General features: G+C 56.1%; 1 protein-coding gene across 9 annotated transcripts in view; it reads right to left on the bottom strand.

The window, feature by feature from the left end:
* Positions 1 to 24,540, bottom strand: part of Ptp4a3 (protein tyrosine phosphatase 4a3) — a 35,622-nt gene that overhangs the window by 2,576 nt on the left and 8,506 nt on the right. For 4 of the 9 annotated variants that reach the window (NM_001166389.1, NM_001357591.1, NM_001166388.1 and 1 more), the window contains exons 2-5: positions 4,164 to 5,062; positions 2,343 to 2,435; positions 767 to 897; positions 89 to 163 (exon numbers count right to left, since the gene is read on the bottom strand). In NM_001166389.1, the coding sequence (NP_001159861.1) occupies positions 89 to 163; positions 767 to 897; positions 2,343 to 2,435; positions 4,164 to 4,268 (404 nt within the window). In that variant the 5' untranslated portion in view covers positions 4,269 to 5,062. Of the gene's footprint in view, positions 1 to 88; positions 164 to 766; positions 898 to 2,342; positions 2,436 to 4,163; positions 5,063 to 6,802; positions 6,923 to 7,725; positions 8,166 to 8,267; positions 8,716 to 12,167; positions 12,209 to 24,540 lie in introns of those variants that run through there. The other 5 variants (XM_011245523.2, XM_030248428.1, XM_006520642.1 and 2 more) reach the window with 5 other exon arrangements.

The following is a 24,540-nucleotide window of genomic DNA, read 5'->3' as shown; positions in this document are numbered from 1 at the left end:
GCTGTGGGGACAGCCTAAGACCCGCCCAGTTGTTGTCAAGAACCGCCACAGATTGGCTAAGTGCCACGCCCACCCACTGGCTACTCACTGTCGGATGAACTGGATGGCGTCCTCGTACTTCATCCCGCTCTCGATGAGGGCGAGAGCCACGAGCACTGGGGCCCTGCGAGAACAAGCAGAGCTGAGGCTACCTGAGACCCCGCACACTTCTCATCCCCCTGCCTCATACCACCTGATAAAGATACAGGGCATGGAGGGCATGATTGACCCTCCCCCTTCCCTCAGCTGCCCTTGGAGGGTTCAGACTCCAGACAGCCCAACTATCTGCTCTAGTCTGGTCCCTCCTATTCAACCAGAGGGGATGCAGACAACCTCTCTGTGCCTAAGCACCTAGAAAAAGAACTATGAGCATACTGAATGAGTCCACACACACACACACACCAGGCCTCCTGCAATAGGGGTGTCGGCAGGCGCTCTCCTGCCTGGCTCACTTCCATCTAGTGTGAGCAGCTGTGACTCAAGCAAGGGTCAAGCCTGGATGACCAGGATGTCTTTGCGGCAGCTCTTTTTCTGCATGAGGTGCAGTGACTGGATCAGAGCAGGAAGCCCTCCCTGCCAGGCTGTGAAAGAAAGACCTTGCCCGGGGACCCCGGGGTCTTAGGTAGAGCGGATGTGGCCCACATCCAAATGCACAAAGCCATAAAGTTAGACCACAGGGACACAAGTGGAGCCTCTGACAGCAACACGAGCCCCACCTGTCACTCACCTTCCCAGGCCCGCCACACAGTGCACAGCTACGCAGCTTCCCGGGTCATTGTAGAACTTGGCCTTCAGCAGGCTCAGCCAGTCCTCTACCACTTTGCCAGGAGGGGGCGCTCCATCATCAAAGGGCCAGTCCTGCAGAGGAAGAGGCCTGAGGACCTGCCCTAGGGATGTTAGCTTCCCTTCCCCTGTCCCTTAGTTCCAGGTGGGTAGTGGAGGCTAGCCCATACGGAGAAGGCTCCAGCTCAGGGTATGCTGGGAAATGGTGTGGGGAAGATGGAGAAGGAATCCATCTTGAACCTATTGGTACCAATGGGTGAACCAACATGGGGTCTTCAGGTGCTAAATGATAGAGAGAAGCTCTCTGGGTCTCTGCCTCCAAACAGCACAGCTCCGGGAGGCCACCACCAATTTAAGTGTCTGTCCTGAGTCTAACCCAAGTCCCTCTTGTGACAGAGGAAGGAGGTCTGCTGGGGCAACCTGGCACTAAGAGATGCTGATATACGTTCATCTCGTGTTCACATTCCCCTGAACAACCACGTTATGGGAGGCCCGTGAAGCTCCGAATGGCCTACAGGATCTCACAGGAAGGGGTCAGCAGGATTCCTCCCAGGCCTGAGATAGCCAGGCAGTGGATATAGGGCCCCATATGACACAGTGTCCTCACAGTGGAGTAAACTAGAGTCACTACTGTGCTGAGGACTGGGCACCAGGGCCTCTGCACAGTCAGTCAGGATCTGCTGAGCGAGAAGCCTGGCTTATCCAGATTCTGCACTGGGAAGAGAGGCCTTGTTCCAGGAAACTAACAGGCCAGGCTAGAGGTGGCCCCTGTGGCTGTCTCTCCTCTGGCCCTCCACGCACTAGGCCCAGCTCCATAAAGTTGCTCCTCCTCCCCTTAGCCGAGCCCCCAGGGTAAGGAAGCCAGGGAAACAGCAGCTAGGATCCCTACCCACGACCTCTGCACAGGGTCTCTAGGGATGCAATGCTGCCAGGAGACAGGCTCCCACATGGCAGGCGATGAGAGGCTCAAGAGAGGCCCCCTGGGAGCCATAGGGGAGCCAGGCAGGCACAGGCTGAGCCCCAACCTCATCTGTGCAACAGGGTCTCCAGGGCTATCAGGGCTCAAGCCTCAACCCACAGTGCCAAATACACCCAGCAGGTGAGAGAAATCAGCACCATTAGGGGAATGGCACTCCCCAGGCAAGCTCTCCTGTCTCTTTGCTGGGGTCTAAGAGAATGTCTGACTCCAAGCCTCAACTGCTCCAAAAAGGAACTACGCAGAAGTTACAGGGCTACAGGCTGCCAATAGGCTTGGAGCACCTGGTAGGACCCACAGGGCCCAACGCAGATAAGCCAAGGGCTTGGAATGGCCAATAGCACCAAGTGTGTGTCACCTCACCTCAGGGCTAGTCAGGGAAGATGGGTACAGGGTTGATGACTTTCTCACAGTCATCTGTCCCCCACACCAGCACAGGCACAGATAGAGAGCTCAGGATGTATCGGGTGGCAGGAGAGGCCCAAATCTACTGCCCAGACCTTGCTTAGGGCAGCCACAGGGCCCAGAACCACATGTCCCTCACCACAACAGTGATGCCGTCCTTCTCCAGGGGGGTCTTGTCATAGGTCACTTCACACACGCGCACCACAGTGGTAGCCCCGTACTTCTTCAGGTCCTGGGACAGAAAGAGAGAGATGGGGGGGGGACAGTTCAGAACCCAGAACGGCCTCCAGCCCAGGCCTCTACCCATGCTGAGTCCCCACAGGCCTACCCTCTAGAACTCCTAAACAGAGCAGTGTCCCCTCAAGCTGCTTCCCTTGAGACAAGCAGATTTCATAAATCAACAGGGGGGCTTGGATGCTTAGCGACTAACAAGGTAGCCTGGTGATGCTTCGGGGTCACTTGTCCCTGTCCCACCTGTGCCACACACAGCTCAGCTGCTGTGATTCAAGCCCCTCCTGTCCCTCTCACCCTTGCAGCACCTAGGACAAAGGGTCTTGACTGCAAAGCCTGGTTCTCCAGATAAAGCTCTAGGTCCCCGGCAGGGTGGCCTAGGCCTCAGATAGACCCCTTCCTGAGCTTCATGGGTGGGTCCCACAGAGTCCTTCCCGAGTGTCCAGCAAGTAGACCCCAGGAGTTGGAACCCCAGCGCCATCTGGGTGGCACCACTCAAATACCACGGGGGAAGCCCCATTCCTCCAGAGAAAAGTTCACTCAGCTCACAGCCAATGTGGAGTATTTATACCCACAGCCACAAGCAGGGCCGGCCCCCACCTACCTGCCCCCAGTGGATATTTTGGGAGTGGTGAGGGATGACGGTCTGGCTGGCCATGTGATAGGAACAACAGACACAGCAAGGCCAAGACCCAACTATTTTGAGAGTGCAAGAAAAAACAAAAAGCAGAAAACGAGGGAGGGGGTCCACCTCAGAGACCATGGGGTGCTGCAGAGTCCATCAAGGAGAAAGCCAGCTCAGGCTTCAGGCCCAACTCTGCTCACACCCTGAACCCTGATCAGATCATGTTTGCCATGTGGTCCCTGACCCTGGTGATACAGTGAGCCTTGACTATGGTTGCGAAACCCTCATTCTGGTCACACACCGAGCGAGCCCCTGTCCTGGTCACTCGTGGTGGTTTGTTTTGGTTTGTTTTGGTTTTTGTCTTGTTTTGTTTTCCTAGCCCTTCATCAGCCTCTACTGTCACAAAGCTTCTCAACTGAGAGTCGGCAGTCTTCGGGTGTCCATTGTCTTCCTCTATGCGGTCGTCCCTTTTTGATGCCCACGAGCCCATGGGGCTTAGCTCGTGCCACAGAGAAAAGGACTAAGAACATAAAGCCACAAAAGTCCATTCCACCAATGGCCCAGCATCCAGATGCAGACTCTGCAAGCAGCTCCAGATCTGCAGTAAGGAGCCCTGCCCAGGGTCCCCAGTGAGGCCATGCTGACAGCACTCCCCCACCCCACCCAGCTATATTCCCCCACCCAGGCTCAGAAAAAATACCTGGTCACATCTAGGGGTGAAGTGAGGGTGGCCACAGACCACAGACACTTGTGGACTCTCCACACGTCACCTCCACAGACTGCAATGGTCACTCTCTGTTCCCTAAGGCTTCCTAACACCTGAGCTTGTGGGCTGGCCTAGCCACAGGGTAGCTCTCCCAGTCCTTCTTCCAATCTGCCTGTCTCTGAGCCGTTTCCCTGTCAGCCCCTCCCTCCTCGGCCTCTTTATTTGCTCTGTCTCTGCAGAGGCTAAGGTCGCCCAGGGTCTGGACAGCCACAGACTAGACAATGTCCATTCCCCGAAGCACGGATGCTGACAGCCCTCCAGGAAAGCCATCGGATCGTGAGCACCCATCGCACCCTGAGCTGTGCAGGACACCCACCCGGCCCTGAAGGCCCACTCACCTCGATGAACGTGCTGAGGGTGGCATTGCTGGGGTTGTGGGTGATGAGGAAGCGCATGTGCCGGTAGCTCACCTCCACAGGCGCAGGCCGGTTCATGCGGGCCATGCCTCCTCCGGGGACCCAGAGGGGACTAGCCAGCAAGGGCTGCACGGGGGGTCCCCCAGCCCCCCACACCAAGTCCAGTGAGATCCCCGTGCTTGTCCACAAAGAAAAGACTTCTTAAAACCTCGCCCCTACGCCCCGCACAAATATTGTGCAAATACCTGGGAGAGGGAGAGGAAGCTGCCTCGTGGCGGATAATTCCAAAAAAACCAATTCTAAAAAAGAAAAGAAACAAGCACACTTCTCCCCCCACCCCGCAGCAAGACGGGCAGCGCCAAAGTCCTGTCCCTCAGAGTGGAGAAGTTACAAGGAGTCAAAATAAAAATAACAACAACCAAAAAAAACTGAGCAGAGAGAACTTCGGGTTGGTGACTCCGGCCGCAGAGCAGTGTCCTCTATGGGGCCGTCGCTGGAGACACCCTCTCTGCATGGGTGGACGGAGGAGTGTCCCCTTTGGTCAGAGTTGGGCCCCAGAAGTCAGGACCAAAGGGAAAATGAACTTGAACTCAACCAAACTCTAGCGGCCCTGGGCCGTGGTGGGCAGGCAGCCTCTGATCCGGTCTGTCACGTTACCCCATCAGGGAACGGCAAGTCCTGAAGAGGGGCAGCGGGCTCAGGCAGCAGTGCTGGCCTCCGGCCTGGCAGCAGAGGCCATTGGGAGGCAAGGACAATGGTGAGGGCCAGAGGTGTACAGGTCTCCTCAGCGGCAGCACCCACGGTGTTGGGAACGGCAGTAGTCAGAGCTGCCCTCCTGGGGCTTCTCCATCAATCCCACCCTGGTCTTCAGAAGGCACAATCTATGGGAGGGGAGAAAGAAATGGGAGGTCCTCAGATTCTCCACGTGAAACCCAGAAACAGACAGACAACTCCTGCCTGGGCTACCCCAGGCCCCTGTGGTGACAAGAGAGCCATACATAGCCACCGAGATAGGGTGAAGAGGGTATCAGGGCTCACCCCAGGAGCATATGAACCCCACAAGCAGAGTACACCTACAGCAGCAGAAGCCAGGTCCCCCATCTCACAGCCCATAAGGGCAGTGGTCCCTCTCTTGGGACTGCTAGCCACAGCACAATATTAAGCTCAGATCGTTCTGCAAGGGCAGGTCTCAGGGACAGTGGGTACTGCCAGAGGGACAAGGGGCTGAGTGGCCTCAATTGCTGCCCCTCAGGCTTTCTGAAATCTCTACCCACAGCCACAACTTACGGGGACTTGCCAGGCACTAGAGGTAAACAAGACGTTCTGCTTTGCAAGAGACCACAGGCCAAGGGGCCAGCTGCCAGGCTCATGCCAAGGAGGTGACAGCACAGGTGGCCAGGAAGGGAGTCACACCGTTGACAGGACCCAGGGGAAGGGCACTACTGGAGGACATCGGCCTCCACCTTCTCCTCTGCAAGGACCCCAAAGAACAGCTAGCTAACACCCTGCCACCCCCTGGACGGCCTGGGAGACCTTGGGCATGTCACTGGCCTCTCTGGACCCGTTTCCCATCAACACGATGAAGGTTGAAAAAGAGGGCACCACAGTCCCTTGGGCTATGATCCAGTAGTTAGTAGAGCCTGAGCCCCTGGACTCAGCCCATCCCCCACCCAGCATTCATCTTTCTGGAAGGCCCCTTCTGGATCGCATCTGGAAGAGTTCTGCCCGTACCTCTTACCTCTCTGTCTCGTCCCCAGCTCTCCCTTCTCCAGCTGCCCACCAAGCAAACCAGGCCCTTGGAGCCTCAGGCCAGCATAAGACCCTGGTCTCTGGCCCCAAGCTTCGGGCACAGGCCCCACCGTCCAAGGCTCGACTGTACTAGATAGCACAGAATCCTCCCTCGCTACCTCCTACACCTGAGAACAGCTCAGCACTCCACTCCAAGTCAGTGCCATGGCTCACAGCTAGTCCCTGCCACCATTCTGAAAGGGCTAAGATAGAGGGGCCCCTTGGAGGAGGGCAGAAAGGAGTCCTGTGCCTGCTTGGGCAGGCCAGGTTCTCAACGCCCTGTGCATGCGGAGCCACGACTAGCCCGCTATAAGCAAGGAGAGCCTTCTCTCATGTTATGACACAAACACCCGGGCCTACTGAGATGAGCATCCCATGTGTGCACACTGCAATGCCCTTGTGTGTGCAGGAGAAAAGAAGAGAAGGCCCCAGGGAGTCAGAGAACACTGGCAGGCTCCTGTAGAGCTAACTGCACCTACTGGCTACTTGCAGGGGTTGGGGCTGGGTTGTAAGATTCCAGGGGCAACAGAAGCAACATCTGAGAAAAGGAAGCCTGAACCGCCTATCATGCTCCCCCCAGGCCTGAGGGGATGGAGCCAGGGGTCCAGATGTATAGGTGACACCAGGCTGAACTGCATCTTATAATACATGCACAGTTCACTGCAGTCTGGGCCACACCCCTAAGTGTGGGCAAAAAGGGGCATGCCCACAGCATGCCTGAGTCTACCCAGGCTCAACCACATGGTGGCTGCCCTCCCAAAAAGGAGCCCCTCTGCCGACACATCACTCCGCTCACCCCCTTTGGAGACAGTGTTTCTCTGTCCCTGTCTTACCTCCTGGACCGCACTTTGTAGACCAGGCTGACCTCAGACTCACAGAGATCCACCTGGCTGGGCCTCCTGAGTGCTAGGACTTAAGGCATCTGCCACCATGCCCAGGTGGACACATCACTTCTATGGGGTTAAGAAGACCAGAGAACAAGGTGGGGGGGTGGGGGGGTCTACCTCTACTGCATTCTAGCAGGCCTGAGCCAAGGCTTGTGGGCCCACCGGCTACCTACACCCCTATCCCAGCAGCTCTAGGTGTGAACAGAAGCTGAGCTCACCTTGCCTCAACAGGCACTCAGTCAAGCCACCACACCCTCCCCACCCCTGGTGCTTAAGGACCCTACTATGACCTGGGCCCTTCTCTATCCCCGCCCAGCCTCCTCTAGCAGTATCTTAAGCCCTCAGCTGCTCCCAGACCGGCATGTTTTTCAAGACCCATTTTTGTCCCTGTTTGCCAGAGGAGGACATGGGACAGAGGGGCGTGGAAGGACCTTCTCTGGACCCTGGCCAGCTCCGGCCGTCCAGACACCCAGGTTTTCTCAACATCGAGTCTAGTAATCGGGAACACTTGAACCCCAGGGGGGAAAAAAAGACACAGAGGTAGTCAGAAGCCACACCCTCAAGTGGTGGGGTGGGAGTGCATCTAGCTTCAGAAGGGACCTAAATGGGACCCTGTGTGACACTTAGGAGTCAGGGGTCACAGTTCAGGACTCTGTGCTGTCAAGACAGGCAAGACTGCTCCGTGGATGGGCTGGGGACCCCAAGGACCCGTAGTGGGGCGTGGGGAGGGCACACAGCTCCCCGACCTCAGCGGGACTTCCCACCCAGCCCGCCAGGGAGCCGCCATCCCGTGCAGGGCCCATCCCAGTAGGGTTAGGGTTCGGGAGCGTCCTCGAGGCCGGGTCCCCGCCGCCCGCAGCCCGGCTCACCCGCGCCCGCAGGCGTGCGGCCGCCTCCATGCGCCGGCCGGCCGGGCCGGGACCCGTGCGCGCCCTCCGCAGCGGCGCCGGCTCCGGGCGGATGCCCGCCGCCCGCCGCCCAGCTATTTATAGCGCCCGGCGTCACGTGGGGGGGCGGTGACCGGCGGGCGACCCGACTCACAGCGGCTCCCGCACCTGCTGCCTAAAGATAGCACGCAAACAAAGGCGCGGCCAGCAGAGGAAGAGGAAGGAGGAAGGGAGAGGACCACCGCGGACCCGCCTGCCATCCCCTCTGCATCCTGCTGGGTAGGAGACCTCCTTCTGCAGAGGGGCCACAAGCCAGGAGGAACCCTTCCAGCTCTCCAGCTTCATATGCGCACACTGAACAGCTACTGTGTGCTCAGCCGCACTAGCCCACACTTCACCTTAAGAGCCACCACTCCCAGACTACAGCTGAAGAACCTGAGGCACTGAACCTACGCACACTCGAGTCACACAAGAGATGGGAGCCGACTCTACACAGGCTCATCTCCAAGGGAACTGACACCCACCCAGCTCTCCTGAAGTCTTCCAGGGCATCCCCTGAGCAGGATCGTCTCCTGGGCTCCACTGACCAGACGGAATCCTGGTTCTGTCCTAGGGCATCCCAGGCAGGAACCCTGTGCTCTCCCGCCCAAGAATGGAGACAGATGTCAGTCCGCACCTGCCCCAGTGGCTGCACCGCCCTGGGAGCCTTCTGGTGCAGGGCTTGAGTTCCAGCTCACAGAATCCCCAGAGGCCTTGCCTTGCTGGGAACCCTGGCCCAAGCCCGGCTCCCAGACAGAGGCCTGGCCCTGCAATCAGTAGTTGGTGCTGGGGAGAGGAATGATCCCTGAAAGGCTGGACCTGAGCCAGGGGAGGGCATGCCCCTAATACTCCCAGAGAGAAGTCTCATTAGCCAACCTTGCACAGCAGAGCCTACTATCCCCCATTCTCCCCCTGGCCCAGGTAAGCAGGGCTGATAACGTCCAGGCTGGAGCATCCCATTGCAGCCCCATCCTGGCTCACCCCCAGAAAGCTAGGCAGCCACCTAAGATCCCCAGAATATGCCACCCTTATAAATCCAGCAGGTTAACGGCATTGTTGCTGACCAGACCCATGGTCTCAGCTGTTCCACTAGTTTCCATCCTGACTGCAGATCCTGAACCCTCCACAAGGCACCAGCCTCCAGCAACACAACAGATACTGAGTAGATGCCCCAAGTCACCCAGCCAGGTAGCTGGACCATGACTGGAGATTTGCCCTCCCCCAGAGACCCTACTGGTCCCAATCCCAGGTGGGTAGGAGAAAGCACATCAAACCATCCCTGGTGGCCCATCAGTTGTCTAGAAAAGGGTTTGTTAGTGACAGGCCCAGCAACGTCTGAGATGCTGCACCAGCCAGGGCTGCAACCGGGGCTCCAAGTGACACCACACACACACACACACACACACACACACACCAGCATGCTGGGGCCTCTAGCTAATCCTGGGGGCACCTGCTACAGCTGGCAGGGCCCCAAGCCTTTCGGAGAAGTCTATATATAACACATCCAGAGCCTTCTTGGAGCCCTCCCAGAGTAACCCATCTCTGGGGCCAGGAGGGGAGACCCTAGCAGGCTCCACCCACGCCAGTCCCTCGGAACTCATCCAAAGCTCTTACACCCCTGTGTCGCACAGTTCCAAGGGTGCAACCCCTCACAAAACAGGCTCCTTAACCCCAGGCTCTCCCCAACCCCCTTGGCTATGTGCCCAGCCCAGGGAAGGCATCCTTAAAGGGAGGGGGAACCTAGCACTGGGCCCCACCCATACCCCACCTCCCACCCAGGCATGGCACCAAGAAGCTCCCGCTTGTTTATGGAAGGAACAAATGACCTGGTGTTCTAGGCAGAGGTCCAGATTGGGGAGCCATCCAGAACCTATCACGAGACCTCAGCCCTCGAGGTCTGGGAGAACTTCATAGGAGGGGACACCCAGGCCACCCTAAGAGCAGCTCCATGCCTTCCAAGAAGGAGCCACTATGTCAGCTGCCCCTTTGCCTCTTGCTTTAAGGGACTTCCCCAACTTGGTCCCTCAAGGGCCATCTGAAACTATGCACAGGATAGGGACCACAGGAGAGCCCCAGGTGGCAGGGTGGGCAGGGAAGGGTTCCCAGAGAAGGTGACCCAGGAGGTAGGCAGACATACTCCTGGTACCTGCATTGACCATCTGCTCTGATGCCCTGTGCCACCTGGGATCAGTGCTAGCCAGGGATGAGCCTAAGGCCACCTCTATAAAAGGACACACTGCTAGAGAGGGAAGCCACCTTCCAAGGTGGTACCAGCACCCTGCATGCTATGGGCTGTGACCTGGAAACAGACCTGGGTTTCCAGAAGGCAGGCTCCTGCCGTCCCTACCGAGGCTCAGCCTGACAGTGCCCTGTGGAGCACAGTGGTGATCTGCTGACCCAGGCTCCCGCTCTCTGAGGGCACCCTCACGCCTGGCATCAGCCTACACCACTGCAGATCAAAGGCTGTAACTGTCACTTCTGCCGACTGGCGCACAGAGTGGGCCCAAGTAATTGTGCATGAAGTCCACCAGGTTTCTAAACTTGGGACCTCTGACCCCTGAAGGTCCACCATGAGCTACATGTGTGGTTTTTTAAGAGATTTATATATATATACAGTATTCTCCCTTCATGTATGTCTGCACACCAGAAAACGGGACCTGGTCTCACTATAGATGGTTGTGAACCACCACGTGGTTGCTGGGAATCGAACTCAGGACCTCTGGAAGAGCAACCAGTGCTCTTAACCTTGAGCCATCTCTCCAGCCCCAGCTCCATGCTTTCAAAGGGCATCGGGTAGACCTGTCTCCACGAGTTGCCTCAGTCATGGCTGACAGGATACCCCTTTCCTCCTCTTATGCTGTACTTCACCTCCCAAGAGCTCAGTCCTGGCTCACATGTCTCCTGCCTTCTACAGCCTGTGACCTCCTACACTAACCTCGACCTTAGGATTCCTTCCCAAAAGGAAGGGAATCTAAGTGTTCATTCATTCATTCATTCACTCACTCAGTCACTCAGTGAGACAGGCATGCTGAGCACCTCCTGGTGCCAGTCACAGGGCTGAGCAGGATGGAGACTGAGAAGATGGGAGAGAACAGCTGTGCTGTAGGCAGGCATCACTCCTGACTCAGGGTACCTCCGTTTCCCAGGTTACTGCATACAGAGTTGAGCAGTGCTTTGCCAATGCTGTCTCTCACTGGGCTGTCTGCTCAAGGCTGAGGCACCCTGGCCAGCTCATCCTATCTTCCTCTCTTCACATCTTCCCACCAATGCCTCCCACACCACACCACAGCCATGGCTCCTGGATCTTTTTCTTCCTGTTCCTGTCATGAGAGACAGCCCTCCTCCAGAGGAGCAAGAACTCTGTGCCTGGGTTTCCTCCATACATCAGGATGAAGGCAGAAATTCAACTCCCTTACAGTCACCAGAAACAAGAACGCTCCAAGCTGCACTCACGCCCAGAGCACAGTACTGCCTCCTCTCCTGAATCCTGTAAGAAGAGGACCACTGGAGTCTGGATGTCCCCCAAGGCCATACGCTCTCAAACTCACCCTTTGTTCAAGCCCAGGTCTCAGGATTTCTCACCCTTGCCGTCTGGCTTCTCTCACCCAACATCCAAACACCTGCAGAAGACGTAGGACTCTGACTGGAGACCCGGCTGCCTCAAAGGACAGCATCCACGATGTCTGACCCTTCTGATAAAGGGATCCCACTCCATCAGGGACCCCTTCACACCCAGGAAAGTGTTAAGTGGGTAACAGACACGTGTGTCCGTGTGGAAGGGCGCGTTACGTCTCACATTCCAGCACAGATTAGCACCAGGATTGAACACCAGTCCATCTGTCAAGCCACCCAGCAAGCCACCAGGACTGGCCTCAAGGTTTGGCTCAAACTGCAGATTGAATGGTGTCTCCCACCTGCCACAGCTCACACATCTTCCATGGCTCCTGTAGCCTACCAAACTCACCCTTCAGTGGAAGAAATGATAGGGTACAGGATTCACACCTCCAGGAACCCTGCTCTCTTCCTCAGAAGCCTCGGACACCCCCAAGGCCAGAACCTCGTGCTCCAGGAAGCCACTGATCACACTGTGTCCCAAGCTCCCGGTCACATGTTTACCTGCAAAGCACGTCTAGGCTCCCTCCATGCCTCATTGTTGCACGGGATTAGGGTTGAGGAAGCAAATGCCATAATGGACTCCCAGAGATCACAGAGATAGAGGTTGCAGAGAGCATGAGATATTAGGCAGGGAGGTACAGCACAGGGAAACAGGGACTGGACATTGTCACCATGGAAAAGAGAAACTGGGACGGCAGCATTCAAGCAGACTCAGTTCCCAGGGTAGGAACCAACCGCATTCTCCATCAGCAACTAGCACCGGTGTCTACCTGTCTGGCAGCTCACGATCCGGCCCATGTCTTTCCCCAAATATGCAAGCAAACCCCAGCTGAGACCCAAGATTGAGAAACCCTGTATTACGTGTGGCCAGATAGACAAGGAGGAGAGGGCTGCCTGCGTTCTGCTTGACTCAATCTAGCCGAGGCCTCCTTCCTGTCTGCTATTGTGTGACTTGCACAGCCTCGGAAGTTTTACACCCAATGGGCAACCAAAGGAAATGGCAGGAGGCCCACTCCATTCCCATCAACCGTGGCACCTCCAGAGCCTCTCCAGACACCCCTCAGAGCCCAGGGGGACCGTCACTTTGTATACAGCTATGACCAGCATGAGAAGCGACTCTCCTGCACTTCATAGGAGCCATTAGGCTGAAGGTGTTAGCATATGGCTGGCTGAGGTGATAGGGGAGGCTCTGGACCTCACTGGTCCTTCTGTGCCCACCAGAGCTGTGCTGCCACCACATCACCACCCACTGTAGTCCTGGCCCACTTTCTGATGGCATGGCTGGTGTGGAAGTAACAAGGACACGTGGATCAGCCAACACTGAAGCTGGGGTACCACAGGAGGGAGGGTCAGGCACCCCACGATGGACAGAGAGCTGAGAGAAAGGCAGAGCTTGGGTCTTGCCGGAAAAAAAGATGCCACTCTGGCCACATGGGTGACACCCTTCCCCACTTCCCCTAGAAAGTGCTATGACACCCTTCTCTCTGGGATAAGCTCCTCTTATCTGCTGTCCCCAGACAAGGACCCTCCCATTCAGAGCTAGTGACATTCACCTCCTGGGGCCTCCGAGCTTACCCTTCCCTTGCAGCTAATTTTATTCACTTCCCTCTATGTCAGAGGTGGAGGCAGGAGCCCTGATATAGCAGCCCCAGGACTGAGCTCAGGGGTAGCCCAAACAGGGTATCGACACAGGGTCCAGGGTCACACCACCTGATACAGTTCTCCCTGCTGATCGGGGGACAGGGGACAGGCAGTCCTCCAGGGACCTGTGACAGCAGGAACAAGGGAGGGTGGGTGGCAGGTCATCACAGCCCCAAGGGGGTGGACAACCTACCTAATGCAGACCAGAAATAAGAGTCTCACCTCACCCCACCCTCCAAGTAAACAGCCCCATACCTAAAAGCACGGCCCAGACAGCCCCAGCAGGCAGCAGTCTGGGTTTGACCTTGGGTCCCACGTCCCATCAGTGCCTGCTGGGGCTCGCACTTCCTCTAGGGCGGTACACTTCGTCTCAACCTTCCTAATGTAGTGATCCTTTAATACAGTCCCTCGGGTTGTGGTGATCCCAACCATAAAATTATTTTCATTATTAGTTCATAACTGTAATTTTGCTGTTATCATAATATAAATATCTGTGTTTTCTGACGGTCTTAGGGGATCCCTGTGAAAGGGCCCTTTGACCCCGAAAGGGGAGTCTCAACACACAGGTTGAGAACTGCTGCTCTAGTAGGAAGAAGGAGGGTAAAGTGGAACAGACCCGCCGGCCCACCAAGGCCCAACCCAGGGGCTCATCCACACCCCTTCGTGCCCAACACAAACCCCTACTCCCATTCATCCCCCAGGAAACTCCATAAACAGGGCAGGGGCTGCTCCTGCCACTCAGGACCAGTCCCTTGTCGCTCCTCAACCAGCACGCTGTTCCAACAATGGTAATATAAAGAAAAGCTGTACACACAGCTCCACACATGAACACGGACACACAGCCACATGTACACATGTGCCTCCACACAGATGTCACTCAAGGATCTGCACACACGGGACACACAGAGATGAATTTCTAGGGAAAAAAGTGATCAACCAGGAAAGAGAACTCAGTATCCTGCAGTAGCTGGATGGACCTATCAGAGTCTCTAGGTGTGTACAGAGCCTACCAAGTCCTCCTACCCTCAGCCGACAGTTCCTCTTCCACTCTGCCCACCCCTGCATGGCCAGGAACCTCCCACCGAGAAGTAATGTCACCCTCGATGCAGTTCCTGTCCACTGGTAGAGCCCGCTGAAGGTCTGCATCCCTCCCTGGGGAGGCCCAGCTCAGTTCTGCATGGAATACTGGACTCAGAGGTTTCCACTGTGCCACCCGTGTCTATAGAGTCCCAGTCCATGTAGGCAGGTGGGAACCCATCCCAGTTCTAGGGTCCTGTCTGGGAAGCCCCGAGTTCTGCCAATGGGGCACTGGCTACCGTAAGCCTATGATTCTGCCGCACCAGATGGCTGGGACAGGAATTCTGCAAGACCAGGATCCCAGTTGAAGGAGAAAGGTTTGGAAAGCCCACTGCAGTCCCAGCAAAAGACTCACTCCTCAGACTTGGCATTTCCCTCCTTGGCATCATCTAGGCTGGTGCCAACTCCTGCCACAGTGCCAGCCAAGCTGCAAGGCCCCCAAAGCCGAGGGCCAATGAGTGGGATGACATCCCAGAGGGCACGGAGTTTCTTGGACTCACTTGGTGCTAACGGCCCCTGAGGGAGGTAAGACCCCCCCCCCCCACTCTCACCAAGAACAGAGGCCCAAAGGAGGTCTGGCCCACAGTTCACCCGGTGACCCCTGCCCCTCCATGTCACACAAGGTACCATCCAGTGGATTTTTTTTCAATTAATGTTTATTTTTATTGTATGTGCATTAATGTTTTCGCCTGCATATATGTCTGGGTGAGGCTGTCAGATCCCCTGGAACTGGAGTTATAGGCAGGTGTGAGCTGCCATGTCGGTGGCTGGGAATTGAACTGGGAAGAGCAGCCAGTGCTTTTAACCACTGGGTCATCTCTTGAGCCCAAGTCCTGTGGATTTTAACAGGCACAGCCCCTAGGAGGGGACAAGAGCTTCAAGTTGGGACCTCAGAGAGCTGAGTGGTTCCCTGGGCCTAAGACTAACCTCTTGTTAGCTACCAGATAAGTCTATACAGGTGTCAGAGGTCCCAAGGAGACACGGAAACTCGCACTGAGAAATGCTCAACCCAGCCTCTGCCTGATGCCCACCAGGCGCTGAGGCTGCCTGCACAGCCAGGGTACTCGTGGAATTGGGCCCACTTCCAAGTGAAGATGCAAACCTGTACTCTGTGGTGTGCACAGTGGCCAAAAGGCACATGATACAAGTAGGGTACAAGTTACATCAATTCTGCACCTGCCTGCAAGGTGCCATGCCACAGGCCACAGTCCCTCTGCTTGAGGGACCAGCTACAGCTGCCTTTTGGGACCCTTCTGCAGAAGTCAAAATCCCAGGACCATCAGCATGCGGCCAACAGCCAGCTGGCCATGTGGCCCTTCCCTCGTGCCCCAACCCCAACACTGAAAACCTCTTCTAACCCACTCAGCATCCTCAAGGACAGGATGGAGAGGTCTGCTCTTGGGTGAGGAGCCAGTCTCCACCCCCACCCCCACCTGAGGAGTTGGAAGCTGGGCTAGCCTGGCCTTCTAGAGGAGGACCAATGGGTGGCATACCCAGGACGCTGTGGTCCTCCAGGATAGCAGGACCTCAAGGAATCCTGGGTCTATGTGGTCACTTCTACAGGAAGCACCACAGCAGCCTCTGGCAGGCAACAAACATGAACATCCACACCCCACAGAGGAAGAGACCGGCCCAGCAGAAACTCAAGCAGGCTCAACAACTCAAGTGGTTCACAGCTGAAAGTAGGATTGCCCAGTGGCCGGAGTAGAGGCTGTACCCATCCACTCCATGCCGGCTCCTCTCTGGGTCTGCTATCCATACCTTTGAGATGAGAGAACCCCAAAGCCTCTCTGTGTGGTGGTCATATACACTACACCAATTCTCAGGACAGTTCTGGGAGGCACTCGTCACCCCATTTTCTGGATGAGGAAACTGAGGCACCCACAGAACCAGCCCAGAGACTTACTTCCTGTGTGTTTTGTCCTTATTAGTGCCAAGCCCACTAATGCATGGCAGGCTCAGACAGTTCATCCCTCACCCAGAGCCCAGGACTCTGGGGCCAGACGGGCAGGGGTGGGGTGGGGGTGGGGGGCTGGAGATCACGTAGGGAGCCAGGGCTGCATGCCAAGGCCCTCGGATGCACGTCAGAGGGGCCCAAGGAGCCGCGGGAAAGAGCTCTGACCTGGCCTCAAGAGGCCATGTCCAAAATAGCTGGCCTTCACGGTGAGATGACTTGGCCTGGTGCACGTAGGCCGCTATGCTTTAGTGTTGCCAGGCTGGCCACAGAGGTCACAGCTATTTCTGGGCTGGCCTGGTGGTAAGACAGCCCTGATAACCGCCCCCCAAAGCATTAGTATGTGAGGGACAGCAGAGGTCCGGCTAAGTGAGAACCCCAGGACACAGGTAGAAAACACTGGGTCACCACAGACCCTTGATGTGCCAAGAGACTGTTAGGGGGGGCATTGTACTCCTTCAGGCCTCCCTGTCCGCAAGACCTCAGAACATCACCTACTGGCTTCACAGGCCAAGCCTATGCCGGGCACATGGGCGGCAAGGCAGTGGGCCTCCTCCCTGAGAGAAGGAAGTGACCACACCATGGCGCTCTGCTGGCTGTCCCCAGCTACTGTGACTGGTGCCACTAGGCACAGGCATCACCCCACATACACAAGCCACACTCCTGGAAGGCACACACTGGCAAAGCCAGCGCTAGCCCCTAAAAACACTGACCCTACTTATCTCCAAATCACTTCCCTCCCATCAGCCTGGCCAGCCCCTGTGACACCATAAGACATTTAGGGAAACTGAGGCAGCTCAGAAAGACTTGATCCTCATCTTCAACTCCCCCACCCCTTAAAGCTTCAGCTCAAGCCAAAAGCCAGCAAGCTCCCTGGGGTGGCAGACAAGGGGACTTACTCTGGTGGCTGGCTCAAACCCTTGCTCAGCCCCTGACTTCTGGCTGCAGAACCCACCCCCTCACAGAGAATTACCAGCTTGGACCTCTGCCTGGTTCCCTGCTACCTATCGCTTGTATGAGCTGTATGACATGGGGTGGCATCCGCTACTGCTCTGTGCTCTGTCTGCTCATCAGTGAGATGGATACTCTGGAAGCCTGGCCTTGGTGGGGCTGTCCTCAGTGTCCAGAATCTAGGAGACACGTCCCTTTCCCAGAGCCCTGCAGACTGTCCCTGTAACATTGACTCTGGGCCAGGTCCCCACTAGGACCCCTGAGGACCCTCACTCAGGTTGGTACTCCTGGGTTCTTTGGAAAACAGTCTAAGTAACTTCTTTCCTACAAGACTTTCCAGAGACCCCATTCTAGACACAGAGACAAGGGAGAGACAGCCAATCGGCCTTCCAGATGCATCTGACACCAATTTTAAGTACGGTGGAATGATACAGAGGCCCACCACAGCAACCTCAGACTAGATCACTCCATGCCCCAGATTTGACACGCTGCCAGAAGGCACCAGCCAAGGCTCACTGCTGCCCATCCAAATGCCTGATCACCCTGCCTAAGACAGCAGGGTCCACTTCCCATCCACACAGGAGTGGGTCACACAGAAAGCGTTGGGAGGTGGGTGTGAACACTGGGCATGCTGGGCCCAGACAGGCCACGTGGCCTGCATAAGCACCTGCCCTGCTCCCAGGATTAAAGCGAAATCCCTCCCGGCATCTGGCACCAAGTACGGGCTGGGTTTGCTGGGAGGGACCTGCAGGCACTTCAGGATGCACCAGACATTCTCGGGGCTGCCCTGTCTCCCATGGGTCCCAGCAGGGGTGGGTAGGAGGCAGCAGCACCAGGTTTGAGGCAGATAGAAAGCCATGCACAAGGGGATTCCCAGCTTAGGACGCAGAGGGCCACAGTGTGGGAGGGATCCAGTGTCCAGAGAATGGCTCTCGGGGTAAGCTGGGACCTTTGCTCTACTTGGCACCATGGTGGCTGGGACATTCACGAGTCGGCCAGACTCCGAGGCTCCCAGAGATCCAGGACAAAGCCAAGCAAGGATTTGTAGAGACAACATTGGTGGCACCTGCAGGACCAGGAGCTAGGAACAAGAGCCTTAGCTGCTCTTGCCATGGCTAAGTTTTGGGGGCTCACAGGGCAGACTTACAGAAGCAAGTATCTGCTGCACTGGCGGTGAGGACAAAGAACAGGTTCCCCTCATGGTTCCAGGTTCCCCACTGTGGTCACTGAAAGCTCCTCAGGTGGAAGAAGGGCAGCAGCCTGGGCCCACCAACCCTCTGTGATCAGAGTCCTAACATACCAGGCAAAGCCAAGGGCATCGCTGTCCTTTCACAAGCCCGGCAACACATGTTCAGCAAGCCCCTAGGCAAGGCTGTTTCAATGTCTCCTCTCCAATAAACCCTAGTAACGTGAAATTCACCACCATATTTTTTTTTGAGGCAAGTCTTGCTAGTAGTCTAGGTTGGCCTCCAACCCCCTATGTAGCTGAGGCTGACCTTGAATTCCTCCTGCCTCCAGCTCACAAGTTCTGGGATTCCAGGAGTGCATCAGACCTGATTCATGTCAACCAGTTTAAAGCGTATAGCCTCCCTGCAGGTTCAATATGCCACTCATGGTGATGCGCTATAATCTCAGCTGTTGGGAAGCTGGGGCAGGAAGATTTTCATGAGTATGAGGCAAATCTGGGCTGCATGGCAAGTTTCAAGTCAACAAAATCCATAGCACAAGATACTGCTGCTGCTGGTGGTGGTGGTGGTGGTGGCCAGGAAGACGGTTCAACCAAAAGACTGCTTGCCACATAAGTATGGAGACCTGAGTTCAATCCCTGAGCCCCAGTTAAAAGTGTAATAGCACGAGTTTAGCACTTGGAAGATGGAGACAGGCAGATCCCAGAGCCACTGACCAGCCTAACAGCCCAGTCTAACTGACGTGTTCCAGGCCTGGGAGAGACTGAGCCTCCGAAAATAAGGTGGATGGCTCCTGGGAGACTAAATACACACAAAGTTGACCCTGGCCTCTACACAAATGCACGCATGCACGCATACACGCATACACACCTTACAGTAATTACAATACCTTACAATGTACACCATACAGGAAGTATGAGATGCTGTGGTTGACAGTTCATTCTCAGGGCTAAGTAGTCATTGCTACTTCCCAGTTCCAAAATACCTTCACAACTACAGAGACTCTGCAGCCAAGTGTGGTGGAACACCCCTGGAATGCCAGCACTCAAGTGCCCAGCAAGATGGCTTAGCAGGTAAAGGGGCTTACTGCACAACCTGAAGACCTGAGTTCAATCCCTGGGACCTACATGGTGGAGGAAGAAAACCAACTCCTGGGAGTTTAATCAATTAATCAATCAATCGATCGATCAATTAATCAAGTAATCAACTGGTGATTGAATAAATAAATTTAACTAAAGATTTCAGGGGAATTTTTCTTTTAATCCCAACACTCAGGCAGCCGAGACAAAAGAACTGTTGTCAGTCTAAGGCCTGTCTCGGGTATACAGCAATACTCTGTCTCCAGATTTAAAACTTGGAAGTCTTGGAGCTGCAGCCCAGGGGCAAAGTGCTGGGCAAACATGTGTGAGGCCCTGGGGACCTCCTGTCAGCACACAGAGCAGCCACAAGCATTCACCTCTTCCTCTGGCCCCCATCTGTGGTTCCCTGTCTGGGATTTTAAAAGGATGTCGCATGGAACCATTGTGATGTCTTTTCCCATACATGCATGTCTTCAAAGATCTCACTTGTAGCAAGCCAGTGCTTCACTTCCTTTTATTAGCCAAATCGTATTCCACTGTAGGAACATGCCATGTTTTATCTAGTCCTCGGCTAAGGGACATTTAGATCACTGTGAGCCCGAGCTGGAGACAGTGTTGATCATTGCAGGAATAAGGGAGGCGGATGCTATGAGATGCCGGGGTCCAAGAGCACTGTGGCACCCCGAGAGGGACCAGGAAGCCTAGAGCTTAAACCAGGCAGGGAAGTGGGCTATGGCAACAAGGGCAGGATAACAGAATCCAGCCCACACCTGGGGCACCTGGCAGAATGTTGGCAGTGTGTGGCCACTGAAGAGGTGCAAGGTAAAGGGGAGAGGAGGGGAGAAGGGCAGACCTGATGGGCCACTGGGCAATGGTCAGGACCTCAGGAGAGCTCAGATCACTCCCCTGAGGACAGGAAATGTTTGTCTAAGCATTTGAAAAGCTGCAACACACTCTGACAAGGGAGGGAGGGAGGGGGAGAGGGATACAGGGAGAGAGGGGGAGAGAGAGAGAGAGAGAGAGAGAGAGAGAGAGAGAGAGAGCGCAAGCGAGCTAGAGAGAGCACCCTGGGGCTGTTTACTGAGCTTATTTGGACAGAGCCAGTAGCAGGCTCCTGGGAGATCTGGGCAGCTGAGTGTCTCTCTCTGAAGGACCCTAAACACTGGGAAAGAAGGGGAAGAAAAAAGACTTGGCCAGTTCCCACCATCCTACAGGATGGGATAGTCACTGTCTATTTACATTGGCCTTCTTTAAGTTCACCCAACTGTGTAGTGGGGTAGACATCCCCAGGACTGGCTTACTGTGTGACTGTCATATACACAGGACAATGAGGGACGTGTCATTGTTAATAGAAGAGTAGAGGATAGGTGTCCACAGGAGGGCCCAGCAACAAAGGGCCACTGTGGAATAAGTGGGCATCATCTATAATAAAAGCCAGCTAGGCCAGCTCTCAGAAATCAGAGTCACCATGGGCACCAACAGATCTCTGGTCTTCATCCAGGCCTGTCCCAGAGTCCAACACAAGAGAGGACACAGACAGTCCCTACAACCCCAGGCAGAGGGCAGCTCTGGAAGGGGGTCTAGTGAGATGCTGAGCCACTCGCCTGAGGGCCAGGCCTCCTGGAACAGCCCCAGCTGGGTATCCTAGGTCGTTCATCTTCCCCCATCACACCTCAGGGAGACCATGGCCTCCTCCAGATGCTCTCGCACCCAGAGGATCGCCCCAGAACCAGTAACTGTTCTCTAAGCCTCCTCTGCACCTGCCTCCCCAGCTGCGTCTGCAAACCACTGAGCTCAGTGCAGCGCTGCCCCCAGGCCTTTGCACGGCCTAGCTGCTCAATGGACGTCTCTGCCTCCCCACGTCTCCTCGTCACTCGAACCTCAGGTCAGTGACTTCTGGGCTAACAGCTGTCCATCAGCACTGTCTGACCTGGAATCTGTCCTCTTCCCACTGAGGGGATGCCCTTGTCTATGGATTCTGAACACTGCACCCAGTAGGTATTTCAATGGGTATGCAAATACAGGGGGTGTGCAGTGGGATAAGACCAAGGTGGGGACTACATACCCAGGACACCAGGCCTGGCCAGGACCACGTGGCCAGTGAAATGAAGGACAGCTGGCAGGCTTGTCCCTTCCCACCAAGCCTCCCAACCTCAGAGCCTGGACCAAAGATAGAGATGATCAAAAGTCACCACTTGGGATGCCCCTCCCCCAAGAGAAGGAAGGTTCTCAGGGGATCCCCCCCACCCCCGCAGCCCACCTCAAGGAAGATAGCACATGCCAAGAAAGAACCAGGATTACTTCTGTCTGGGAACATAAACCAAGGAAACCGAGTGGCCAGGAGCGAGCTATCCAGGGTCTGCATGCAGCTGGGGGGCCGAGGGTACCAACACAAGCCTGCAATCCCAGACTTGGGCAGCAGCAGAGACCATACAGGTCTCTCAGGCACTCAACTCAACCTTCCCTAACTGCTGTAGACCTGTTCTTCCCCACATGGGCTTTATGCACCAGCTGGGGCAGCCTATGGCTCTTGCTAGCTCCTAAAGCTTAGAGAAGAGGGTTCCTGGTTTTCCTCGTATTGCTCGGTGACTCTCTAGTCTAGCCAGTGGTCAGTGGGGGTTGGTGGGGGATGAACACTAACCAGTACTTCTGAACACAGCATGCTCCTACACGGTAAAGGGCAGGTGGGCTTCTTGTTCGTGTTTATCCTGGCTGCCTCCCTCTGGAGGCCCTCCAGGATCCTTAAGGATGTAGCCTCACCCTGGCAAAGACTTCCTGAATGATGTCTCTGGACTCTCTAGGGGACTCTCTGGTCACAGACCTGCTGAGCTGTTGGCCAGAAACCACGCACACACTCTCCAGATCACCCTAGCCTGCATGGCCTGATGGTCTCTATATCATCTCTGGAATCTTTGAGGACCAGGACCCATCCTTCTGCTCCCGTGCTCAGCGGGCTTATGTGCCGTATCCTGTGGATTCTCTGGGTGTTGCCTCCCAGCTGTGAACACAGGCCTAGGATCCCAAATTAGCCTGACTCTGTCCATCCAAATGCCCTCGTCTTGGCAGGCCAAGGGAAGAGCAGAGGGAAGATCCCCTGGTATCAGCGGGGTGTACTGGGCCTAGGAAAGCATCACAGCTAAGGTGTCCCTGCCCTAGCCAGGCCGGGACACGGTGCAGTCAGCCTTACCCTGGGCTCTGCACTCTCAGCTACAAGGTAGACACCTGGCCCACTGTGCTTGATGCTCCTTGGCTACACTTGGGGTTGGCTGTGGTTTAAATACTTTAGCCCATTCCACTGGGACTTCTGCACTATCTCAGATTCACTCGGTATCTCGTGGGAAGGCAAGATTATTGGGCTGAGCCAAGGCTGACCCCACTCTGAAGGTCTGGCCTCACAGAGACAGCCAATCATCTCCTGACCCTGGCACAGCCTCTGAGGTGGGGGGAGTCTCAGCCCAGGGCTGTGTGAAGCTGGATCGCAGGACGGCATGTCCTCGGTGTACACAGCAAATGCTCTGGACCTACCAGTGGTCCTCCTGGGACAATCAATGGCCACCACTGTGCCAAGGGACAGCCTCTGTTCCGACCCAGACTGGGTTCTCATGTTCACTTCCTCCAGCACAGGACAGAGGCTTGGAAGGATGCTTGTCTGGGAAACCCCAGCACATCTAGGGGTTTGCACTCAGGGTCGTATCGTAAGCTACAGTCTCCAGAAACCGGAAGTCTCCAGAAACAGGGGGGAGGGGAGACACTGAGAATGAGGAGGCTATACCTTGACCTACCCATAGCTGGCTGAGACAGGGCTGTGTGACCCCCAGGGCCCACCCAACTCCCCAAGGCAGACGAAAAGCCAGGACAGACACAAGGCTGCCAAGAACCCAGGCCACAGGTCCCACAGGGTTCGAGGTCCCTCCTGGGGCAGGGCAGGCCCAGCTGGCAGTGTCCGTGGGAACAGTCCCCAGGCCCTGTCAATCACACTTAGACCAGCCAATGGACAAATGCCTGGGGCAGTTGGATACGCTTGGCCTGTAAGGCAGAAGCCCAGGTTCCTAGGCCTAAACAGCCAGTCTAATGAGCTGATATGGAGGTCCGAGAGGACTTCTGAGGAACAAACGGACCAGAGGCCTGTGGAAGGGGAATAGAGGGGTCCGAAGGGCCCAGACCACTGGTACTATTTGTGCTCTGTGATCTCTCTACTTCTCTCTCCTCTGCCCCCACTCCCAGGGGCCCCTCCCTTCCCAAGGCCACATCTGCTTCCTGCACCTCTTCCGCTTCCTGCCCTGAGATCACTCCTCCCCCATGCAGCCTCCACCTGGTGGTCCGTGCAACGTGTGTCCCCTCCTGTTCCCAGGATCCCACACACATCACACAGACCACCCTGGGATGGAGCCCCAAGTGGCTTTGCCTGAGTCCTGTGATCAGCACTATTGGGCCTCCTCTGGGCGGGGGAGGGGTGGACAGACGGTCAGATGGCTCCTAGATGAAATGTCTCAACCCCACTCCAGCCACACACCCGGCTCCCAGCCCTGCCTGGCTCTGTTCTCCCAGCTCCCTGCCCCCTTGCTCCACTGGGGGACTCCACAGCACAGACCCCCAAGCCGCTGGCTGTCCTCACAGGCCTGAAGGGGCCCCTGGGGACGGCCCTTCCGGTGACTTCCTGCCAGGGAGGCTAAGCGAGGGTAAATAAGCCCTCCAGATGGCTTCCTGCACTGGCCAGTCGTGGGAACTACAGCTAGTAGGAGGAGACAAAGGGGTAGGGGGGAGCAGGAGGGCCTGCCTCGCAGTAGCTGAGGACTCCCGAAGTCCCTAAACAGAGACTTCACACCTTCTGACAGGGGAGGAAACTGAGGTCCTCGCAGTCAAACGGCAGCAGACAAATGTCAGCCGTCAGCGTGGTGCAGTCCTATGAGCTAATCATCGCCTCTCTGTCACTGAGGGAACTGGGTGCCACAGCTGTTCTGGGTTCCTCCCACACACACCTGGGGGTGCCTTCTCTGGCTCACCACAAACAAAAGGACCAAGAGAGCTGGCTCAGGCCACTCTGCAGAGGCATAACATCAGCCTGCCTTCCACTTGACACTTCCACCTGCAGGAGGCCAGCCCCAGACAGCAGCTTCCTGCCTGAGAACTGGCGAGGGGTGGAGGGCGGGGTTAAAGAGCAGCCACCCCCAGGTTACCTTGAGAATTAAAGAGGTACCCTGGACCAGTGCCTAACCACCAACCCCAAAGGGCTCAGCAAAGCCCTGCCCAGGTG

Source organism: Mus musculus, chromosome 15, assembly GCF_000001635.26.
Source record: "Mus musculus strain C57BL/6J chromosome 15, GRCm38.p6 C57BL/6J".
NCBI lineage: Eukaryota > Metazoa > Chordata > Mammalia > Rodentia > Muridae > Mus > Mus musculus.
Note: the sequence above shows the minus strand (reverse complement) of the source record. Positions and strands in the feature narration are given on the sequence as shown.